General features: G+C 36.8%; 2 protein-coding genes and 2 non-coding genes across 4 annotated transcripts; 3 read left to right on the top strand and 1 right to left on the bottom strand.

Annotated features, from left to right (window-relative positions):
* Positions 1-1,057: 1,057 nt before the first annotated feature.
* nop58 (NOP58 ribonucleoprotein homolog (yeast)) lies at positions 1,058-10,045 on the top strand. Its single transcript, XM_007248877.4, has 15 exons — positions 1,058-1,222; positions 1,893-1,969; positions 2,887-2,939; positions 3,280-3,404; positions 3,604-3,740; positions 3,960-4,024; positions 4,879-5,013; positions 5,317-5,462; positions 5,833-5,959; positions 6,136-6,434; positions 6,677-6,738; positions 7,357-7,493; positions 8,408-8,541; positions 8,673-8,756; positions 9,467-10,045. Exons 1-15 carry the CDS (start codon positions 1,178-1,180, stop codon positions 9,521-9,523), a joined length of 1,683 nt encoding a protein of 560 aa, XP_007248939.3. The 5' UTR covers positions 1,058-1,177; the 3' UTR covers positions 9,524-10,045.
* On the top strand, positions 3,025-3,114 carry LOC125802320 (small nucleolar RNA SNORD70). Its single transcript, XR_007439356.1, has one exon. It is a non-coding gene; the product is annotated as a small nucleolar RNA SNORD70 (small nucleolar RNA).
* LOC125802321 (small nucleolar RNA SNORD11B) lies at positions 4,716-4,801 on the top strand. Its single transcript, XR_007439357.1, has one exon. It is a non-coding gene; the product is annotated as a small nucleolar RNA SNORD11B (small nucleolar RNA).
* Positions 10,046-17,162: 7,117 nt separating the features above from the next.
* On the bottom strand, positions 17,163-21,861 carry tcf23 (transcription factor 23). Its single transcript, XM_007248876.4, has 3 exons — positions 21,343-21,861; positions 19,769-20,050; positions 17,163-17,627 (listed from the first exon to the last, which is right to left on the bottom strand). Exons 1-3 carry the CDS (start codon positions 21,475-21,477, stop codon positions 17,508-17,510), a joined length of 537 nt encoding a protein of 178 aa, XP_007248938.3. The 5' UTR covers positions 21,478-21,861; the 3' UTR covers positions 17,163-17,507.
* Between the last annotated feature and the right edge of the window lie 713 nt (positions 21,862-22,574).

Genomic DNA, 22,574 nt, shown 5'->3' with positions numbered 1-22,574 from the left:
TCTTTACAGGTGAACTACAGTGTGAAATGGACTTGGGGTGTAGTTAAACATGATAACAAGTACAAACTGTTGTGCAATAGCCCATCTTCATTTACCCCAAGCATTCTGATTTACAGGCCTTTTTGCCAATGCTCCCAACATGCTTCTAATGCTAGTGATAGGGGCATAGCATTGCCCAAGCAAAGAAATCTCACCATTAACAAGTAGCTTCATTGGTATAAGTTTGAGGACCCTGACATTTAAATTGAGACACTGAGAAAGTGCACAGGTTTTATTTAAAAATATTTTTATACACACAGGATAGCGAAAGAGATTGCAAAATAAATTCAGTGCAAATGCATGAATATTATAGAGATATTTTAGCAACAGCTGGACTTCATGCATTTTAACAGAATTAATGTAATATATTTTATTTTATTTTGCACTACTTTGTCTTATTGCAGTGTGATTTTTGATACAAACAAGTTTAATAAATATACATTTTGCAAGAATGATGTTCTTTATTGCATTAATTTTATCCAAAACAAATGCAAATATATAGCAGTAAAACTGTGATTCTTTTTGATATACAAGGTTGTAGCAAAAACGGAGGGGGGGTGGAGAAGCTTATAGCCAGAGTTGAATTCAACAAAAATAAAATCAATAACTTACAGTGTGGCTGAAAAATAAACTGTTGATGGGGACAAACGTTCTCTGATAAATCACAGTATTGATATACACATTATTTGTAACTTAATATGTAAAATGTATTGTATGTAAACTTCACCAGAAGCATGATGGGAAAAAATCTCAGAAATAATCTAGTTGAAGTCTTGCAAATAGTGATCCCCAGACTTAGCAAAATCTTAGCCTGTGTGTAAACAGTCTGTGACTTGTCTTTAGATGTTAGAGAGTGTCAGACTTTAGTCTGTTTAAAGTCTTTTTTGAATCTTTCTTGAATCTTTCTGTCCTGTATTGAGTGTTTGAACAGCATAACAGTGTGAAGAGTCGCCATAGTCAGGGTATCGTCCACCTCTGCTTAAAGACCGCCTATCAGACCTACTGCGCATGCGCGGGAGTTGCCCGCGTGCACCGCGTGGTGAGCAGAAGTTCTTGCGGTTAGCCGTGCTGTGGAGCTGCTCTCAGCCGGGAGCGCGTTAATTCCTCTTATATTAACCAAACAGACAGTTAGATAAAGATGTTGGTGTTGTTTGAGACTGCGGCAGGCTATGCCATCTTTAAGGTAAGTGTACTTTACTTAAATAATGTGCAATAAGCACAGTGAGCTTTCTCCTCGCGAACTGTCGTTTTCAGCCTGTTAGCAGCGTAGCTTTTCTCGCTAGTTGAAGTTCCTCTGTGGATAGATGACTTGGCGGGCCAAGAACTTCAGTTTAGGTTGTTTTTAAAGTGTAAGTCTGGTTAAATTTGCGGCAATAAGTGTGCATACGCATACAGTAGTTCTAACGCATTGTCAATAGCCGGGTTGTTAGCTATAGCAGCGTTAGCTATGCTAAATATCTCAGCGCAGTGGCTTGTAGGGACGGGCCTGCTTTGCACCCACGTTGTGAAATTTCTGCTAAGCTAGCCGAGTTAGCCAGCTGTATTAACGCTATAGTTATCTATTTGTCGAAAGAGAATATGCTGTGTTTTTAACTACGTGTTTTATGCACGTATAAATGCAATTAAAGTAAGCATACTCACGGTAAATTTAAATAACGTTTCTTAAATACGGCTAAAAGACACCATGTGGGTTAGTTAGCCCACTGGGTGGCCACGTGTAGTGAAGTGTGAGGGTCTGCAAGCGTGCAGTCAGTGTGGAATAGGCAGGATTTGAGTATTTTTAAAATTGATGTTTGGTGTGGTAAATCAAGTCGTGTCTGTCTTTTTTTAAATAAATATTCTTTTTCATGCAGGTCCTCGATGAGCAGAAGCTTCAGCAGGTGGACAACCTGTGGAAGGAGTTCGAAACGCCGGAAAAAGCCAACAAAGTGTAAGTTGTTCCTTCCCAAAGTGCTCGATCCAGAATAGTCGTGTAGATTTATGCACTCTTTTAGATGGACCGAGTAATGCATCACTTTTTAGTCACAGAGGAGACCGTGGTTTACAGCAGCAAAGACATAAATGTAAAAAAAAATAGTAATAATAAAAGGTATGAGTAACAATTTCCTCAGCTTTTTAATGGTTCCCGCAATTTCTACCTTTATACTCCGGATGCTTAATGGAAATAAATGTCAAGAAAAACTGCAACAAACTAGAATTAAAATAATTGCAGGAAATGTTAAAACAGGCAAAATGGAAAGAAAAAATTGAATTGACATCCAGGTGCAGGAATATATACATTATCTAGGTCTGTTAAACAAGTATACCTGTGTAAGCCTTATTGCTAATGCTTTAGAAAGTGACAGGTCAAAGTGTTCTTTAGGGTCGCTGCCTATGTTATTGTTCACAATATAAATAAACAAAGTCGTAAAAGCTTTTAAGGGCATTTTATGCATAATTGTGTGCATTTTATATTCGTACAGTTTAGATGTTGGTAGATTTTTTTTTTGCTAAACTACAAATTAATGTTAATTTTATTGTTTCTTTATTTTATTTGTAAGTTACTATTTACAAAATAGAAACAAATATTTTCAGGTTTTGTTTCTACCATATGTTTGAAAGCTATGCTCAGTAAACTAAACATTTATTTTGTTGCAATGTTATATTCTTAAAATGAATAAAATATTGGTCCGTGTGTTTATTTTTTTCATATCGCCAATAATATTATTACAAAAGTGCCCTGAAATATTACCATATCGCCGACCTTTTATAGGGTGGTAATATATGTTAAGTCGACAGGACATATACGTTTATTGATTCATTGGTGGTTGTTTCATTTTGGGTTTCTTGTAAACTTTCTTGTTACAGAGTGAAGTTAAAATATTTTGAGAAGTTTCAAGACACAACTGAAGCTCTGGCAGGTACAGTACAATATCAATGCAATGTCCTAAAATTATATTGCACGTTTAAATGAGAGAAATGAGAGGGAGATGAGCTGTTTATATTAAAACTGTTGTCAATGATGTTTCTGTTGATCTGACTATAGTATGAGGACAAAAATCAGTAATTCGTCACTACCACTGAGACAACAGCCTTTCATACATATCAGTCATGGTTAATTCTACTATAAAGATCTAAACAGTATTCCTGAACTTGTGTATCTAATGATGCAAAATCATGCAAAATTATGTTTAGTAGAATTAGTTCATGTTGTTGCTTGTTTCATTTAACGATTTTCTCTCTTTCCTTCTATGACTTCAGCGGCCACTGCTTTGGTAGAAGGGAAGCTTGGAAAAAGTTTGAAGAAGGTGTTGAAAAAAGTTGTGGCCAAAGATGCTCATGAGCAGCTGGCGATTACAGATGCTAAACTGGGAGGAGTTATCAAAGTAAGGGCTCATTAAATGTTTAGCATCTTTTACAGAAGCTGTAAAAGCTGTTGGTGACTAAAGTGGTCTAAATACAATCACAATTTGACCTTTTAAAAATAATTATCATTGACTATCCTGTTTCACAAAAAGGACAGTGGAGAAAACTTGCTTCTGTGCAGACTGTGCCTGAACATTTGCTCTCTGCCGCCCTCTTTAGGAAAAGCTGAACCTGAGCTGTGTACACAGTCCAGCTGTAGCTGAGCTCATGAGGGGCATCAGGAATCAGATGGAGGGCCTCATCACTGGTCTTCCTCCCAGAGAAATCAGTGCCATGTCTCTTGGTCTGGCTCACAGGTAAAGGAAAAAAAGCACATACACAACCAGATAAAGGCTGAAACATTTTTACAAAATGTCAATGACAAAACTGTCAATGATTATGTGCATAACTGACTTCTCTGAGGATATTCATCACTATTCGTCACTACCAATGAGACAGTGAACTGGCAAATACAGTGCATGTGCTCTAGGTTGTGTTGATTTATAATGTTCCCCCATAATGTTTCATTTTTCTAGCCTTTCCCGATACAAGCTGAAGTTCAGTCCAGACAAAGTGGATACCATGATTGTTCAGGCCATATGTAAGTTTCTCATTCTCTTTACTTTTTTTTTAAGGGATGCACTGAATATTTAGAAATGAAAAATATTAGATTAAAAATGTGTACTTTTGCTGTTTGTCTACAAAAGTGAAGAGAAACAATACAATACAAAATATGATCAGTTTGATACAATAATATTCTGATATGGATGTGAACAGGGGAAAAAAGCCTCTGTCCTGGTGTTTGTAATCATGCTCTAAAAAAGCTTGTCAATATGGTAAAAACTAAAATGTATATCATGATATTTAAAGGCATTTTCATGATGTATACTTTTTTTTTCCGCCGACAAAATGCATCAGCAGTGGCAGTTTTTTTAACCCAAAATCAGCTACACTCTCATTCTGCTCATTCAATTAAAATTGAACTAAACATTTCTCTATAATAAAATGTGCAGTATTCTGTACATTCTGTAAGCACTGATATTCTTGATGTGTATTAATGCATATTGTCAATACTATAAAAAAATAACAATGCACAGCTTTTACCATGCTTAGTATGGAGTTTACCACTTGTATACAAAGCTGTTTAGAGCTGGCTTACTTTCTGTGTAACTTTTACTTGTAATTGAAAGTAGCGCTAAACTGTTTGTTTCTGTGTTTTCTCTAATTTGCTTCTTTTTTTTTTTAAACACTGTCTAGTGTATAGTTTAGTTCATTAGATCTGTTTATACATTTGCAAGCGGTGATGATTCCTGACCTTGTGTCAAGACCCTGACATTTCTGTGAAGGTGTCTAAGTCACTACCTCGTCTGAGCTTGTGAAGATTTGAAAGTGTTGAAACTGTAAATTTATTCTGATCTTTTAATCCTTATTGTCAATCATTTCTTTCATCTCCAGCTTTACTGGATGATCTGGACAAAGAGCTGAATAACTACATCATGCGCTGTCGTGAGTGGTACGGCTGGCACTTCCCCGAACTCGGAAAAATCATCACAGACAATCTGGCCTACTGCAAGACTGTCCGCAAGATTGGTAAATACTATACGTCGACGAGGGCGTTATCACAACATGGTTATAATTGCAATAAATGTTATTGATCATTTTGGGACTTGTAAGACCATTTTCCCCATTGATATAATAATATCGAAATAGTGTAAATGTAATTGCACCCTTTTAAGAGCAATGCCCATTTTATCTATTCAAAGTCTGCAGATATTGGAATATAAAAATGGGTAAATGTGTGAAATATAAAGTGTTGCCCAAGAATACCAGTAAATCCTTTTTAACAATGTTATTCATATTTTATTAATTGTTAGCATTTACTGTTTTTTGTAGGTGACCGCACAAATGTGGCAATCACTGACCTGTCTGATGTGCTGCCAGAGGAGACCGAGGCTGAGGTCAAACTGGCTGTGGAAATCTCAATGGGAACAGAAGTATCTGAGGAGGATATTACCAACATCATGCACTTGTGTGACCAGGTGAGTGTAGTGCTTTTAGTCTAACTTAACAGCCAACCAGTAAAGTAAAAAAAAAAAATGTCTGGTCCTGGATAGATTATTTTTTTTATTATTATTACATAAACTAAAAACCTAACATTTCTCAGCAAAAAAAAAATTAATGGGAAAAAACAGTTGTCATCATTTAGAAGTGTTCTGCTTAGATCAACTATTTTAGATGACATATATACTGTAAAACCCCTTATTTGTTGTTTGTAAATAGTTTCTGTAGTGTTTCTGAAATGGATAAACACGAGTTTGTAAACATGAGTTTTTGAATATGTTAAGTTTTTATATCAAAGAGTGAAAACTGTTTCTGATTGCATGTGTACTTTTATTTAAACTCTCCCAGGTGATTGAAATCTCAGAATATCGTACTCAGCTGTACGATTACTTGAAAAACCGCATGATGGCCATCGCACCAAACCTCACAGTTATGGTGGGAGAACTGGTGGGGGCTCGCCTCATTTCACATGCTGGTGAGTAAATCCGCTTTGACAATTGCATGCATTTTTGCTTTTATAACTCGTTTTGTCTATTAGTGCTACCATACTGTGTATTTTATAGGTATATTTTATATTTAATAGCTGTGGAGATATGAAGAGATTTATACTGGCTGGAGTGTAAACAGTGCAAAATGATTCTCTTCTCTCAGGTTCCCTGCTGAACTTGGCAAAGCACCCTGCATCCACAGTGCAGATTCTGGGGGCAGAGAAAGCTTTGTTCAGAGCGCTGAAGACCAGGAGGGACACGCCAAAGTACGGTCTGATCTACCATGCCTCCCTGGTGGGACAGACTACAGCTAAAAACAAGGGCAAGATATCCAGAACGTTAGCAGCTAAAACAGCTTTGGCCATCCGCTACGATGCACTGGGTGAAGACACCAATGCTGAAATGGGACTGGAAAACCGAGCCAAGCTGGAAGCGCGCCTGCGGCAACTGGAGGAGAAAGGAGTGAGTTGCACATTTTTATTGATGTAAAATGATGCACAGCTGCTGTTGTGTTGTGGTGCTTCAAGCGGTGATGAAAATGACATCTTGTCACAGTACTGAACACTCCGTGTGGGTTTCGTCACTACCTCATCTGAGCTTGTAAAATAAATGGTTCACATTCATATTCACAATCATCACATTTGTGAATATATTGAGATTTATATTCTTGCTCATGGCTGCTTTTTACTCAATTTTCTTCTCAGATCAGACGCATCAGTGGATCAGGCAAGGCTCTGGCCAGGGCAGACAAGTATCAGCACAAGAGGTGAGTTCTGCTAGTGCATTGTTTATCAATTCTGGTCCTGCACTCACCCTGCTATGCATTAATATAAGGTGAATTTATACTTCTAGGTGGAGTTGATGCATAGCCTATGGTGTAGCCTATGTGAGCGCTCTACACAGTGCAGCTCATTTATACTTTGGCGGACGTCTACCTCGCTCAGCAGTTTAAACCCCGAAGACGGGAATGTGTGGTCAACTCAGCATACCAATCACAGCTGCTGCTGTCTGCGTCACATAGTTACATTTCTAGGAAGTGCGCATTGATGCATAGGGTGCGCTTAGGCTGCGGCATAGGATCAACACAAATATAAACTGGCCTTTGGTACAGTTGTTTAAGCTTTGGTAGATAGAAGCATTCCAATGTGGTTTGCCAGATCTTGAATACATTTGTTGAATGCCCTTAAATATATTAAGGACTGAAATCTGTATTCATCTATAATTTCCATAAGTTTTTCTTAGCGCTTCACCCATTAGATCATGTATGCAGGCCCACACCTAATTACTCTATTGTCTACAGTACATTACTGTACACAGTAACAAGTTTACTAAGCCCTAGAGTAGAACTATTTTTTAATATGTTATTTTAATTGTGTTTATCTAGTGATGTTAAAGTGTACGACCCATCTGGCGACTCTACGCTCCCCTCGGTCTCCAAGAAGAGAAAAATAGAGGAAGTGGAGGAAGACAGACCAGTGGAGGCTAAACCCAAAAAAATAAAGAAAGAAGCTCCAACAGAAGGTGAGACACTCACTAGACTTCATTCATAACTTGGTTTAGCCTTAAAGGTTAAATGTGTGTTCCAGATCCCTTTAAAAAAATATATATATATATTTTGCAATGGCCATTGCACAACTGTCATAAATATTGGTAACCTTAATTCATTTGTAAACAAACATGAAAGAAAACAATGGATGATGAGAAAATAATGGGACCCTCTCTGATTTCTGTATAATAAGTTAATAATTATCATGACATGCCTACATGCAGCACTGCTCCAGTAAAACAGGCGCACTTTCTATTTAAATGACTATTTTTGATGTACTGCTCAACAGTCCTGCTGTTTATGGAATAAACAGTACAATATAGAGTAATATTGCTAAGTGTATGATCAGGACAGTAATAAACATGAACGGTGTGTTTAAATTTCACAGTAATAAGCTGGTTTGCCAGCTGAACTTGTGAACAAAATGTTCAGAGTCAATACATTTTGGAATGCTTTTAGCACCTTCTCTACTGCAAAACAAATGGAGCATAAACCATATATATGTTGGTGATATATCATGTGTTAACTTTAGGATGAGGGTAAAATGTGTGTGCATGGTCTCCTTGGTTATGAATAGGTCTGATCAATGGATAAAGCCACAAAATGTCAAAGTAAAAAAATAAAAAAGCACTTTTAAACAATCAAACTGGATCTAGCAATGACTAATTCATTTTAGGTTATACTACAGTGTTTTATTCTTCAGCAGCAACATTTCACTGATTTCCAAGACTTAAAACTAAACCAATAAGTATTCTGAAAGTAGCTCTGAAAAACAGTATTGCACTCCAAGCCAGAGTTCGGACTGTGGGCTTCAGTCTACTCGTGAGAAATTTGATTTAGAAATTAGACGCTACAGATTTTGACGCTAATTGACTGCTTTTCATAACAGAAACTGAAGCAGCAGCTGAGGCACAAACAGAGACGCCCAAGAAGAAAAAGAAGAAGAAGAAGCACCAGCAGGAGGAGGAGCCTGCAGCGGAAGAGGAACCCGCAGTCAAGGAGGAGGAGCCTGCAGTAGAAGAGGTGAGGAGTCTGATAATTACAGTTTGTGCAATTGATTAAACTCCACTGCTCTGTGGAGTTTAATCAATTGTAAGTTATGTAAATGTCATTAGTGCTTTATTATAATCAGTTGCTTGTGTTCACATCTACAGACAACAGAGAAAAAGAAGAAAAAGAAAGAAAAGAAACGAGCAGCAGAGGAAGAACTAGAGGCAACAGTCAGTCCCACAGAAGAGGTGAGGGGGAGGTTTTGGATTAAATTTCACAAATTTATTTTATTTTATTTTTTTTATTGTTATATATATTTTTTTATTATTAATAATTTTGCTGGCCCTGGGTAATTCTTGTTTTGAGGAAGGTGAAGAAAAAGCTTCAGGAATTTTACATTTGTAGAATAGTAAACACAATTTGACCTATTTGTACTCTGGAAGCACAAAATAAGTTACTAAGTTAGGTTACTGCACAAAAACACATTAGTTTTATTAGCTGTACAGTTTATTCTATAAATGTTTAATTCCTTCACAATTTAAAAACTGAACACAGTGGTTATTATGTGTGTACTTTTTCTTAGTGAACAAAGGTACAAAGTGCTTATTAAAGAACCATTTGAGAAATGGGTTTGGTTTATATTTTATACATGTTTATGCATTAGTGGTGTACCATATTGTTTCAGTTTCAATAATGTATCATATATATTTTTAACAATTAAACAGTACTGTGAAAAGTATGTTGGGTATTTTTAGTGCCATATTGTCTTACTGACGTCTGGTGAAGTCTGGTAAATTAATTGTAAGAATTGCATTGTGTACACAAAATGGAAAGAAAACTGACACTGCATCAGTGTTGGCTGACATGAAGTTGATGTAGATGAAAAATGTGCTTTTTAATGCTGTAAATGATCACGTGTGTATGCAGCTCATAAATCTTTTTTTTTTCTCTTCCTCAGACGACAGAAAAGAAGAAAAAGAAAAAGAAGAAAGTTAAAGAAGAGGAAGATGAATGAACAAAGACTTTCCCCCCTTTTCTCTGAACATTTTTCCTGTATATGAAATTTTATACATCTTGTTTATGGATGTCATGTGATGGCCACATGACCGAGCCTGGGCTGTTTAACCCTGACCAACTTCAGAGGACTATTTTTAGTACAATTTTATTTTACACAAATTATTTCCTTTTAAGTATGAGAATATAAAGCTCGGTTAAGAGGAAATACAGATGTGACTGTAGATTTGGTGCAGGTGGAGCCAGCAGCTTTCTACATGTGCTGGAGTTGCTGCACGCAGGGCCGATCGGTTTGCCTTTTTTGTATGTGTTCTGATTTTGAAGAAAATGATGTAAAAGTGGTTTCTGTGTTGAGAAGCTGAGCTGTTATTGAACAAGTGAGAGGGAGGTGTCTGCTGTGACTCCAAGAATAATTCACTGTTTTGTTTTCTTGTTTTGTTTCCCCCTCTGATTCCACAGTGAATAAATCATACTCTTCAGGCCAGTACACTCGCCCATGCTGGTCTCAAGATTCTGACATGGAGACGTGTGTGTGTTTTTTTTTTAAATAAGGTTATAGTTAAGGTTTATAATTCTTAACTATCTTGAAGATATGCAACTCACTTTTTTCCTTTTATTTGCAGTCATGTATACACCCAGCCTGTCATGGAAAACAACATTTTTTAATGAATATTGGCATAAACAGAATTCAGTTGACCTAGAGAGAGACATGTTAAATTGTTCATGTAAAAAAAATATTTAGATTTTCTAAAATAATTTTTTTGCCACAATAGTGTGGACAGCATAAACTTTACCTTCAGTTAAACTAATATTATTATTTGCTGAACGTGCAAAAGATTATTTTATTTCTTTGAAAATAAAGTTTGGCATCACTGTCAATTATTTTCCGGTTATTGCAAGATTTCTAATTTTCTTCAGCTCAGAAATGGACTGGTAGCTGTGTTTTTTTTTTTTTTTTTTTTTTTTGTTAAATTGCACATGTTCAAACATTGCTCAACTTAAAAAAAAAATAGATTAACATTTGTGGTAGGAGAGGGAGATATGGCCCTAAAATATCACAGTATTTCATGGTATTTTCACGATCATGATATGACAAAACACTGAATTTAAAAAATATATTTCAAAAATACACTACTGCAACAAAATGAAAGAATAGAAGCATATAAGAATTATCAGATTTGTAACAGAGGTCAACAATCCAGAATGTTATACTACTAATATACTTCAAATATATCCAGGATTACAGTAAAATAAATTAAATTGGACAGATATGATTAACTGCCTGGCATCTATTTTGTAGGTTGTACGAACCAGCATTTTTCCGTTTGCTAACTCTGTGTTTGCTGTGGGCTGTAGTTTTTACTGTATTGCAGTTTATTTCTCAATTTAGTTCTCTAATGAATCAAAAAGTAGACCAAGTACTCATCTATTTTATTCACCTGACTATACGTACAGTGTAAAATGCCCATTTATTGTACAAAACAATTTATATAACAAAGAAAATTGGCTTTCAATTTACTTTTTTTTTTTTTTTTTTTTTTTTTTTTTTTTAGTATTTCAGGGAACCTTACTTTAAAAATTTGAACCAATGAATTATGTCAACATATTTAGATAAATTTAACTCATCTGGAGAACCTATCTGTTGTGTTTTTCTCCATGACTGGAGGTTATGTCGTTTGTGCTACTTCTCCGCTCTCTTTCAGCACTGACAAGTTCAGCAAGCATGGCCAAAACACAGCATAAATCCACAAGTATTAAATATATTTTTTTGTTTGTGTGGGTGTTAACCAGCTATTATTTAAAAATAGCTTTATCTGCACATTTTTAACTTGTGATCAACACAAAATTAATGTTTTGCTAGCAAATTTCTCTGATGTAGTTTTATTTCAGAAAAATAGGCTTCTAGGACACCTTTAGTAAAAGTATATTTTAATCATTAAAGGACAGGTTTATAAAATAATACTAAGTATATCATTTAATAAGTACATTACCAGTGCAAACATAGCAGAGCCAAATAAAGTGTACTTCTTTAAAGTATACTAAAAAACAAATTAAATTGATAAAGTGTAAGCCTAGGGAGAAAAAATACTTTAAGAATTCTGCATTTCTGTTTTTTTTTTTTTTTTTTTAGTTTTTTTCATGTTTGAGTAAAATGAACATTGCTGTTTTATTCTATAAACTACGGACAACGTATCTCCCAAATTCCAAATAAAAATATTGTCATTTAGAGCATTTATTTGCAGAGCATGTGAAATTGCTAAAACAACAAAAAGGATGCAGAGCTTTCAGACCTCAAATAATGCAAAGAAAACAAGTTCATATTCATAAAGTTTTAAGAGTTCAGAAATCAATATTTGGTGGAATAACCCTGGTTTTTAATCACAGTGTTCATGCATCTTGGCATGTTCTCCTCCACCAGTCTTACACACTGCTTTTGTATAACTTTATGCCTGCACTCCTGGTGCAAAAAAATTCAAGCAGTCCAGCTTGGTTTGATGGCTTGTGATCATCCTTCTTCCTCTTGATTATGTTCCAGAGGTTTTCAATTTGGTAAAATCAAAGAAACAAATTTTTAAGTGGTCTCTTTCCAGAGCTGTAGTTCAAGTACACTATTATTAAATTTAATTATACAACTTTTTCACAAGGGACGTCACAGAGGAAGGGAGTTGCTCCAGCTGGAAAAGAACATTTCAAGTTATAGAATATTTTTTTTCTTGGTGGAAATGTGATAGACTGTTCAAAGTTTGGTGCACAAACCAGAATGAAACCCATTCCATGTTGATGGAAAAGGGCTATCAGAGGAAAATCTAAGCCCAGATCGACAAGGCCTTTTTAAAAAACAGTACAGATTGACACATGCACACATTCATTTTGAGCAAAAAATACTACCAACAAAAATAAATGAATGTTCCCAATTACAGGTTTGATTTACAGATGAATCTCCGTGTTCTTGGCCGAGCCGAGGAGCTCAGATATAACCCTAATTGGTGAGAACACTATGAGAGGCTGCTGATGAATCTTGCTTCTTGGAACCAACATTTGCCCTCGTTCTCTCTGTCTGCGACCCTTGCTCTAGTGGAGTGATTCTTTTCGGTCAAGTCCGGCTATTAATATGAGCGAGAAGGCTTTTATCAGGCATCTGAGCAGATTTATAGAGTTAGCCTTGACCACTGTACCATTCCTTATGGACCAGAGCCCAGGTTGTGCAAGAGAGCGAGAGAGAGACCCAGGGTTTTGGAGGAGAATATGTGAGGATGCTTATCTCCAGCAGTGTCACAAGTGAGCGTGCTGATCATCCAGGGATTACTGGGCAAAAGATGGATTACGCTAAATGTGGAGTTTGTGTTTTGTATTTGTTAAAATATGTTAGACTTGCACAGAATACTTTTTAAGAGTAGGGTTGTTGAAACGTGGATTGTAAAAAGAGGATCCTTTAATGTAAGTGAATGAGTATAAAATAACTTCAGGTGTAGAAGATTTTTCCTTTTCTTGTCAAATTTCCATTTGGTAACATTATATTAAGTGGTCTTTTGTAAATGTTTAATAAGCTCAGTTGCACATATCAATGAAGTAGCTGTAAGTAGAGTAAACTGAGGTTAAAATATTAAGACTTAAAAATAAATAAGTAAATGTACTGTTGATATGTTATATGAAATCGCCTTAATATGTTACTTCTGTTAAATAAAACTTAGTCAGCCTTAGTTAGCCTTACCTTACTAACTCTAACCCTTTGACCTCAATCCAAAACCTAATGCCTACAATCATCCTGTCCTAACTTCAAATTTAATCCAAAACCTAATTCTCAGTTCAAAAACTAATCCTTACCGTCATGTTGGCCCTAGTCTTAATTTCAACCTCAATCCAAAACCTAATCCTAATTCAATCTCAATCTAAAACCTAATCCCAACTGTCATCCTGCCCCTAGTCCTAACTTCATTCTCAATTTAAAACCTAATCCTAACTTCAGCTTCAATCTAAAACCTAATCCTAACTTCAGCTTCAATCTAAAACCTAATCCTAACTTCATTCTCAAATATAAAACATAATCTTAACCATCATCCTGTCCCTAGTCCTAACTTTAACCTTTATCCAAAACCTAATCCTAACTTCAACCTAAATCCAATCCTAATTTTAATTTGATCTTAATCTAAAACCTAATCCTAATTGTCATCCTGTCCCTAGTCCTAACTTCAAATTTAATCCAAAAACTAATCCTAACGTCATCCTGCATCTAGTCCTAACTTCTTCCTCAATCTAAAACCTAATCTTAATTTATTCTCAATTCAAAACAAAATCCTAACCATCATCCTCTCTCTAGTCCTACCTTCAACCTCAATCCAAAACCTAATCCTTACTTTCATCCTCTCCCTAGTCCTAACTTAATTCTCAATCTAAAACTTAATTCTAACCGTCTTCCTGTCCCTAGTCCTAACTTCATTCTCAATCAAAACCCTAATCCTAACCACCATCCTGTACCTAGTCCTAAATGTATGAGTTTAATCTAATCTCAAACCTGAATTTGTGTGAGCGACATGTCTGTAACAGCTTGTTGAGGAAGTTTAGATGATCTGTATTATACACTGTATTATATGATGAGTAATTTCCTCTTCTTTATCTTCAGATATGAACATAATTCAACTGAAGTGAAAAACAACTGAAATCAGAAACGATCTTTAGTAAAAGTATTTTGATAATTTACTGAGTATCAGATTAGATGCTGTTAAATCAATGATATGTTGTTGATTAGTTACTGAGAGTCTGATGATTTGAGTCAGATCACTCAAAATAAAGTGTTTCCATGATTTCGTGTTATTGCAAAGCTGCATCACAAGCACAGTAAACCAAATACCATGTTTAATCAAACTTGTTAAAATTGTGATATTGCTGGGTGTTTCCTATAATGCAGAGATGATTGACTAAATTAATGTCGAGATGACATGGCTGAGTTTGTTGATTGGTCTGAAAAACGTTCTCAGTGTCCTGTTGTCGTCTTGCCAAAAACAACCCTGAATTGAAACTCTGAACCTGAATTTGGTGTCTGTTGCACAAATTGCACAATACCAAATCCTGGCTGGACACACTTCCCAAAAAGGGAAATGTCCAGGAAAAAAGGAAGTATGTATTCCAGTTGAAAAAGTGAAATAAGTAAATAACAACACAGAAACAGGCATATAATAGGCATTTAAAGTGCATAGTACGTACGACTTCACAGTAAAAAAAAAAAGTGAAATGTTCAAAATGATATAGCTTTTAAGGGGCATCAATGGAAAAAGCTTGGGTCATTTTTAATGTTTCACTAAATATATTTTAGTATTATTAGTGTTACCCTTTGAGAAATCCCTTTGAGCCTGGATTTCTACTAATAAACAACATAGTCTAATCATCATCATTGTTATTATCAAAAATAAAATCAAACTAAACTAATAACACAAGCAGTTGTAATGTTCATGCATTTTATTTAATATTCACATTGTAGGCTAAAAAAAGAAAGTTAACACTCAATTAACCACAACCACAAATTCTGCAATATCAGTAAAATCTGAATTTGGCATTCAGAGAACAGTTGTTTAAATTTCATACTAACACTGTGCAACAATACATTTTTCAACATTTACTCTGAATTAACAATTTAATACACATATAGAGAAATGTGTTCACAAAGAACTTTTTGTTCATTATATACTTTTTTTTCGTGTTTTTGCCATGTCCACAGTACTGCCTGGTTAAAGGAGAAATCCAGTGTGAAATGGACGTAAAGTATAGTAGTAAAACACGATAATGAGTAAAAACTTTTGTTGGATAGCCCACCTCCAATTACCCCCAGCATTCTAAAATAAAGGGCTCTTAGCCGATGCTCACCAACAAGCTTAAAAATTATAGGGGCATAACATTGCCCATGCAAAGGAATCACTATTTTCACACTAATAACAAGCTCAAAGTATCTCCACATTTCATTGGTACAATTCTAAGGGCCTTGACATTTAAAACAAGGCACTGAGAACTTTGAAAGTGCACAAATAGTTCATTAAAAACACTATTTATACACGCAGTCAACTTTTTGTGACTTAATTTGTCCAGGTGCCTTTTCCAGTTGTTCCACCGCCATTTTCAACTAGAAGCAGAAGAAGCAGTTAAATGAATGAAAATTAAACAACAGTGGTCCACCAAGGAGAGCAGCACAAGTTTCAAAAGGAGCTGCAGTAATAGTTTCTATCTATCTATCTATCTATCTATCTATCTATCTATCTATCTATCTATCTATCTATCTATCTATCTATCTATCTATCTATCTATCTATCTATTTATCTATCTATCTATCTATCTATCTAGAGCTTTGTTCAGTTTGTTAATGGTGTAAGAATAGTGATTTCTTTACATGGGCAACACTATGCCCCTATCACTAGCATTGTAAGCCTGTTGACCATGTTTTCATCAAAGGCCACTTTTCACAGAATGTGTCCTCCCTGTCATGCAGCTTTCTGTGACAGGGTGGATGCATAAATAACAGGATATAAAAAGTGAAAATAATAAGAAATTAAGCTGGTCTGAAGTTGTTTAAGCAATAATACACAGTTTGGTGCTATAATGTGCTGTAGATCAGCACAGCAGTGCAATATTACACATTATAGCACAAACCTCGAGTGTATTATTGCGACTGTACCACAGTTCCATTATCGCTGTTTATTAAAAGATTTTGAGTTAAAGAGGATGAGAAAATACAATTTGTTTGATTATAAAAACTCCATTAAAATAGTTAAAATAGTTCCATTGCTGCTCTGTTTGTAGGTGTGCTGTTTTGATTGTAAGTGCTGCATCATTCCCATGTTACCTATATGTGGTGGAGAAATACATGAAGAGCTTTAGTTACAGTGCATTACCGGCTGATAACGGCACTCTCACCTCTCACCGCCAATCACATTGCAGGGTTGTAAATAACTGTGTTATAATTAAATATAAGTGATAAAATATATATATATAAAAATGTAGGATTTAGGGCCACAAAAAAACAATTCAAAGAAATTTCTTATTATTATTTGGAAACACCATTCAGCTTTAAAGCAGTAGACTGTGTATTGGACTGGTCTAATGCTTTGCTGGTATCTTGGGCAATAAAATCCCAGCATTTTTGAATTATTACTGTGGATTTGCTTCACTAATGCACTTTGACGAAGTAGAGCAAGTTGTTGTGGAATTAATGTGAGATCCTGCTGTGGTGGACATGATTAAGCAGACATAGAGGGTCCTCCTCTCGTGTGTGGTTGCCAAGTGTTCCTCATAACAATCCTCCCCTTCTACTAATCAAGACCTTGATTCACTCCCATTTAGTACAACACACACAAATTAAACCCAAACTTCCCAGAGCGAAGATGCGCCGAAACAAGATGTAATCGGAAGGAATTTGCTCTCCATTATTTTGGAAAAATTCATCCTATTTACTTAAGTCTTACTCACAACATTTGACAGTATACGAAAATAGTGCATTCTTTTTACCCAACTAGTAAACATAGATCTAAATTTTCATCTTTAAAAAAACAAAACAAAAACAATCAAGCATAACATTGTGACCATCTCCATGCTCCACTAATAATATAGGACATTTTGTATTTTTTAATTACAGAGTGTAACAGTGACTCAGCAGTGTGACACAGCAGTGCTGCTGAAGGTTTTAAACATCTCAGTGTCACTGCTGGACTGAGAATAATCCATCAACAGTGTCCTGTAGGCAGTGTCCTGTGGGAGGTGTGCTGTGGGCAGTGTTTATAATGTTGTGCTTGATTGGTGTAAATTCACAAATGTGTCTCAACTTTTAAATAATTCTTTCAAAAGTGATTCTAAAAATGAAAAAATAAAACGTCAATTTAATCAGACAAAATAGATATTATTCACAAATGAATCTGTCCATTGGTCAGCTTTCTCATTACTTAAACACACGTAGATATTAGATATGGATTTCATGTATTGTTACATGAGCCATCTCTTTAAGCTCAGTCTGTGTTGACCTCTGCTGAACTCCCAGGTGGATGGGCCTCCTCCTGATTGGTGGGTGCTGCCGTCAATCTCTCTCCCATACTTCCACAGTACAGCAGAGAGCGCATTGGCCATTTCTAAAAAAAGAAAATACATTTTCCATCATCCAAGGAATATACAGTGGCAAAAGTATTCATACCCCTTGAACCTTTTCACATTTTGTCACCTTACAACCACAAACTTAAATGTATTTTATTGAGATTTCAAGTGATAGACAAACACAAAGTAGCACCTAATTGTGAAGTGGAACAAAAATGATACATAGATTTAAAGAATTTAATCAAATAAAAATCCGAAAAGTGTGATGTTCAAAAGTATTCATCCCCCCCATATCAATACTTCAGAGAGCTAACTTTCAATTACTGCAATTACAGATGCAAGTCTTTTGGGGTTTGTCTCTACCTGCTTTGCACATCTAGAGACTGAGATTTTTGCTCATTCTTCTTTATAAAGCAGCTCAAGCTCAGTCAGGTTGGATGGAGAGCATCTGTGAACAGCAATTTTCATGTCTTGCCACAGAAGCTCAGGTGGTATTTAGATCAGGACTTTGACTGGGCCATTCTAACACATGAATATTCTTTAATCTAAATCATTCCACTGTAGCTTTGGCTGTATGTTTAGAGTCATTGCAAGTCTTTTCCATCCTCCACCAGGTTTTATTCCAGGATTACACTGTATTTAGCCCCATCCATCTTTTCATCATCTCTTACCAAATTCCCTGTCCCTGCTGAAGAAAAGCATCCCTACAGCATGATGCTGCCACCACCATGTTTCACTTTTGGGACGGTGTGTTTACGGTGATGAGCAGTGTTACTTCTCTGCCACACAAAGAACTGTGTATTTAGGCTAAATAGTTAACCTTTGGTCTCATCTGACCACAGAACCTTCTACCACATGTTTGCTGTACAAACAGCACTTCTTATGTCTTTCTTTCAACAGTGGCTTTCTTCTTGACACTCTTCCATAAAGGCCAGATTTGTGGAGTGCACAACTTATAGTTGTCCTGTCGACAGATGCTTCCACCTGAGTTGTAGATTTCTGCTGCTTCTCCAGAGTGACCAAGGGCCTCTTGACTTCTTTTCTGACTAGTGCTCTCCTTGCTGGATCTGTCAGTTTGGGTGGACAGCCATATCTTGGTAGGTTTACAGTTGCAGAATACATTTTCCATTTTTGGATGATGGATTGAACAGTGCTGTTTGGGATGCTTAAAGCTTGGGATATGTTTTTATAACCGTACCCTGCTTTAAATTTCTCCACAACTTTATCTCTGACCTGTCTGGTGAGTTTGTTGGTCTTCATGATGCTGTTTGTTCACTCGTGTTGTCTAGCAAACCACTGAGGTCGATACAGAGCAGCTGTATTTATACTGAGACTAAATTACACACAGCTGCACTCTGTTAACATATTAAGTGAAGGCAGTTGACTGCACTGGATTGTATTTAGGGGGTACAGAGTAAAGGGGGTTGAATACTCTTGCACATCACACTTTTCAGATTTTATAAAAATTTTAAAAACAATGAATCGTTTTCATTTCACTTCACTTCACAATTATGTGCTACTTTGTGTTGGTTTATTACTTACAATCTCTATAAAATACATTTAAGTTTGTGGTTGTAAGGTGACAAAATGTAAAAAAGTTCAAGGGGTATGAATACTTTTGCAAGCCACTGTATAATTTTATAGGTATATACCATGCATATATATAAATGATTGCATGTGTGGTCTGATTACACGCTGGGTTTTACCACAGGAGGATGTAAATGTGCTACCCCTGCTGTCAAAAATATGAGCTATTTTTTGGTAGTGTACCTCTTGGTGAGAGATTGGTAAATGCTAGACATGCCTCTAGGACACAGATTTTGAAAAAGGGTGTATTATATGACTTTATTCAGGGGTGTACAAATTGCAGTTACGTCCAGTTTGATTACTCACACATAATCAAAGACAGTCACCTTAACAGATTTGATGTAAGAACAAATCCATCTTGTCTGTAGTCTGAACACAGCCTGAGAGCTTTATTTACTTCCACACTGTTCTTGATCGAGTCGTTCAGATAAAGTAGTGGCTCTAATTCCTGGTCCAAGAGTAGCACTAAGCTGCATGTTTCTGTGTTTTTAACACTTCCATTTGACATCAGAAAGCCCTTATTAGCTACTCCATTAGTGGGTGAGATCTAGAGAACTTTGCAATTCAGTGTTTGTGAAGAGCAGTATCTGACCTTCACAGGGTGCAGGTAGCCCTCAGCTCTCTGCAGTGCAGGATGATCACACAGCCGTCCTCCCTGGTCCAGAGTCTCGGTCAGGTGAGCGATGTAGTTGGTTGCCAGGACCAGAACGTCCAGCTTCGAGAGTTTTGTGTCTGGAGGAACGGATGGCAGTGCAGCCTGGAGGCTCTGGAAGGCCTGCCGAAGGTTCCGGACACGACTTCTCTCCCTGGCTGCATTTTCAGGGGAATTCTGCACCTTCTGTGACCTGCTCTGCACTGCGGCTGTAGGCCTGGTCTGGTGGGATAAGGGGACAGGAGGAGCACAGTAACAGGACAAGATGCTTGAATAAGGCGCACATGTTGCAGTTATTTTATGCATTGTAAAAAGAACACTGTGAAATGTACAGTACGTTGCTAATATAGCTGTACTAGTTTAAATGAGCAGGTTGGTGAGGTAAACATTTAATAATTATTATAAACCACTAAATAAATTTTATTTTGTGGTTTCATTTTGTACAACAAAACTCTGCTTTCCTGAACTTACAAAAGAAGATCATTAAAATAAATATTTATGCTGATAGGAGCTGCTAATAGAGCTTCTACACCAAACTGATGACCTTATTAACTTTCACATGCAAATTGTTTCTTTTGGAAATGATATGCTTACTACACTGTACATTTTTTGGAGTTGAGTTTATTTATTAGAATTTTAAAAACTAGTTGTTTTGGAAAAGTTTCATCCTCAGCCTCAATTTAAAGTTCTGACACTTTCTAAAATGTATTTTTTGTAAATCACAACAGAACACGTACCAGTGAACATAGAACACATATCAGATGTTAAAAGTGAGACATTTTACCGTTTCATGAAAAATATTAACTCATAAAGTTGTTGATGGTAGCAATATAGTTTCAATTTTTTTTTACAGAAGCAAATTTTTTTACAGAAGCAAAGATTGGCAAAGGTTCACCAGTCTGCTAAACGATTTCAACGCAAAATTGTGAAGACATATATGCCAACATTTACAGTACAAAATATGATCAAAAGATTCAGAGAATTTGCTATAAATATGGCGCAATGGTCAACAATGGATGCTGGTGCTCTTCGGGCCCTCAGGTGACACTGCATTAAAAGCATGCATGTTTCTGTACTGGAACAGAGGCTATCTTCTTTGTGCAATGTTCATTTTACGATTTCTGCATACCATTACATAATACAATGACCAAACAATTTTCTTTTTTTGGATTTGGGGTTGTACGTACAATCAGTCCACCATTATTTAATTTCAATACAACCAGTTGCTTCTGTACAACTAGAGTGGTCTTTCAGATGTCCTGAATCTTAACCCTTAAAAATGTGGGTATCAAATAGGGTTCTGGATGGTTTTGAACATGCGAACCCTTTTCTCAGAAACCTTCATAGAGTTTCAGTAAAGGCTGTATACCATCTAAACCCGTTATCTAGGTTTGTTGGTCCAATCCAAGAACCTTTGAAGAACCATCTCTGGTTCACCACACCTTCTTCTGCTTTTCTAGTCTCTAGACTACCTGTTTGCCGCTACGTTTCTGCCAGTTGGTTCTTTTACTCACCCACTTCCTCGGCTCTCTGTGCGCCGCTTGTCTCACGCATGGCTGTGTCCACTGCAGAGTCTGGTGAAGACCTCTCCCTCCCATCTCTCCCTGCTCTTCTGAAAAAGCCTCCTCCTCCAGCGCCTGGTTCGCCATTGGGGAGCCACCAACACCGAAGCAGTCTCTCTGTGGCAGCGTCCGGGGGTATCACGAATGAAGTGTGTATATGGGGGGCTTTGCTCCTTCTTCTCCGCCACGCTCAAACTCCCTCCCTTTTGCCTTATCTAGTGAGGTAATGTGGGGATCTTCAAGTGGGTCCGTTATCTTCCCACCCTGCCTCCCCCGGGTGCTCACTGCCAAAGGGAGCAAAAGCTCAGGGGAGTTGCAGGGTGTCCCCGGGCAGGATGGAGGGATGGAGCGCTGGAGGAGGAGGCTTTGGGAAAAGTACAAGAGCCCCTCTGCAGCTGCAGGCCCATCCCAGACGTAGCCTTGGCCCCGCTGGCCCTTGCGGACAAAGTGACCTAAACAAAATGAACTAGCAGAGCTGACTGTGTGAGCGCCGAGTTTAGATATACTGTGCTCACACAATGGCTAATGTTCATTTAATCTCCTATACTGGTAGTTTAGGAGAATATTTTACCTTTTGTGTACTAAAGATGTCGGTTGGCATTAACGACAGTGGCTTGCAAAAGTATTCACACCCACATTTTGTCACCGTACAACCACAAACCTAAATGTATTTTATTGAGATTTGAAGTGATAGACAGTTTTCAATTTATTACCAAATAAAACTCTAGTATTCAGCCCCCTTTTACTCTAAAACCCCTAAATAAAAGCCAAAATTGAAAAAGTATCCTACACCTGCAAAAGTCATGACCGCCCACCCAAACTGAGAGATCCAGCAAGGAGAGCACTGGTCAGAGCAGAAGCCAAGAGGCCCATGATCACTCTGGAGGAGCTGCAGAAATCCACAACTCAGATGTGAGAATCTGTATGCAGAACAACTATCATGCGCTCCACAAATATGGCCTTTGTGGAAGAGTGTCAAGAAGAAAACCATTGTTTAAAGGAACATATGCATTGCTGTTTGCAGTTGCAGCAAACATGTGGAAGAAGGTTCTGAGGTCAGATGAGACCAATGTTGAACTTTCTGGCCTAAATGCAAAGCGCTATATGGGGAAGAAAAGTAACAATGCTCATCTCCCAAAACACACTATCAACACTTTGAAATATGGTGGTGGCAGCATCATGCT

Source organism: Astyanax mexicanus, chromosome 5 (genome assembly GCF_023375975.1).
Source record: "Astyanax mexicanus isolate ESR-SI-001 chromosome 5, AstMex3_surface, whole genome shotgun sequence".
Taxonomy (NCBI): domain Eukaryota; kingdom Metazoa; phylum Chordata; class Actinopteri; order Characiformes; family Acestrorhamphidae; genus Astyanax; species Astyanax mexicanus.
Note: the sequence above shows the minus strand (reverse complement) of the source record. Positions and strands in the feature narration are given on the sequence as shown.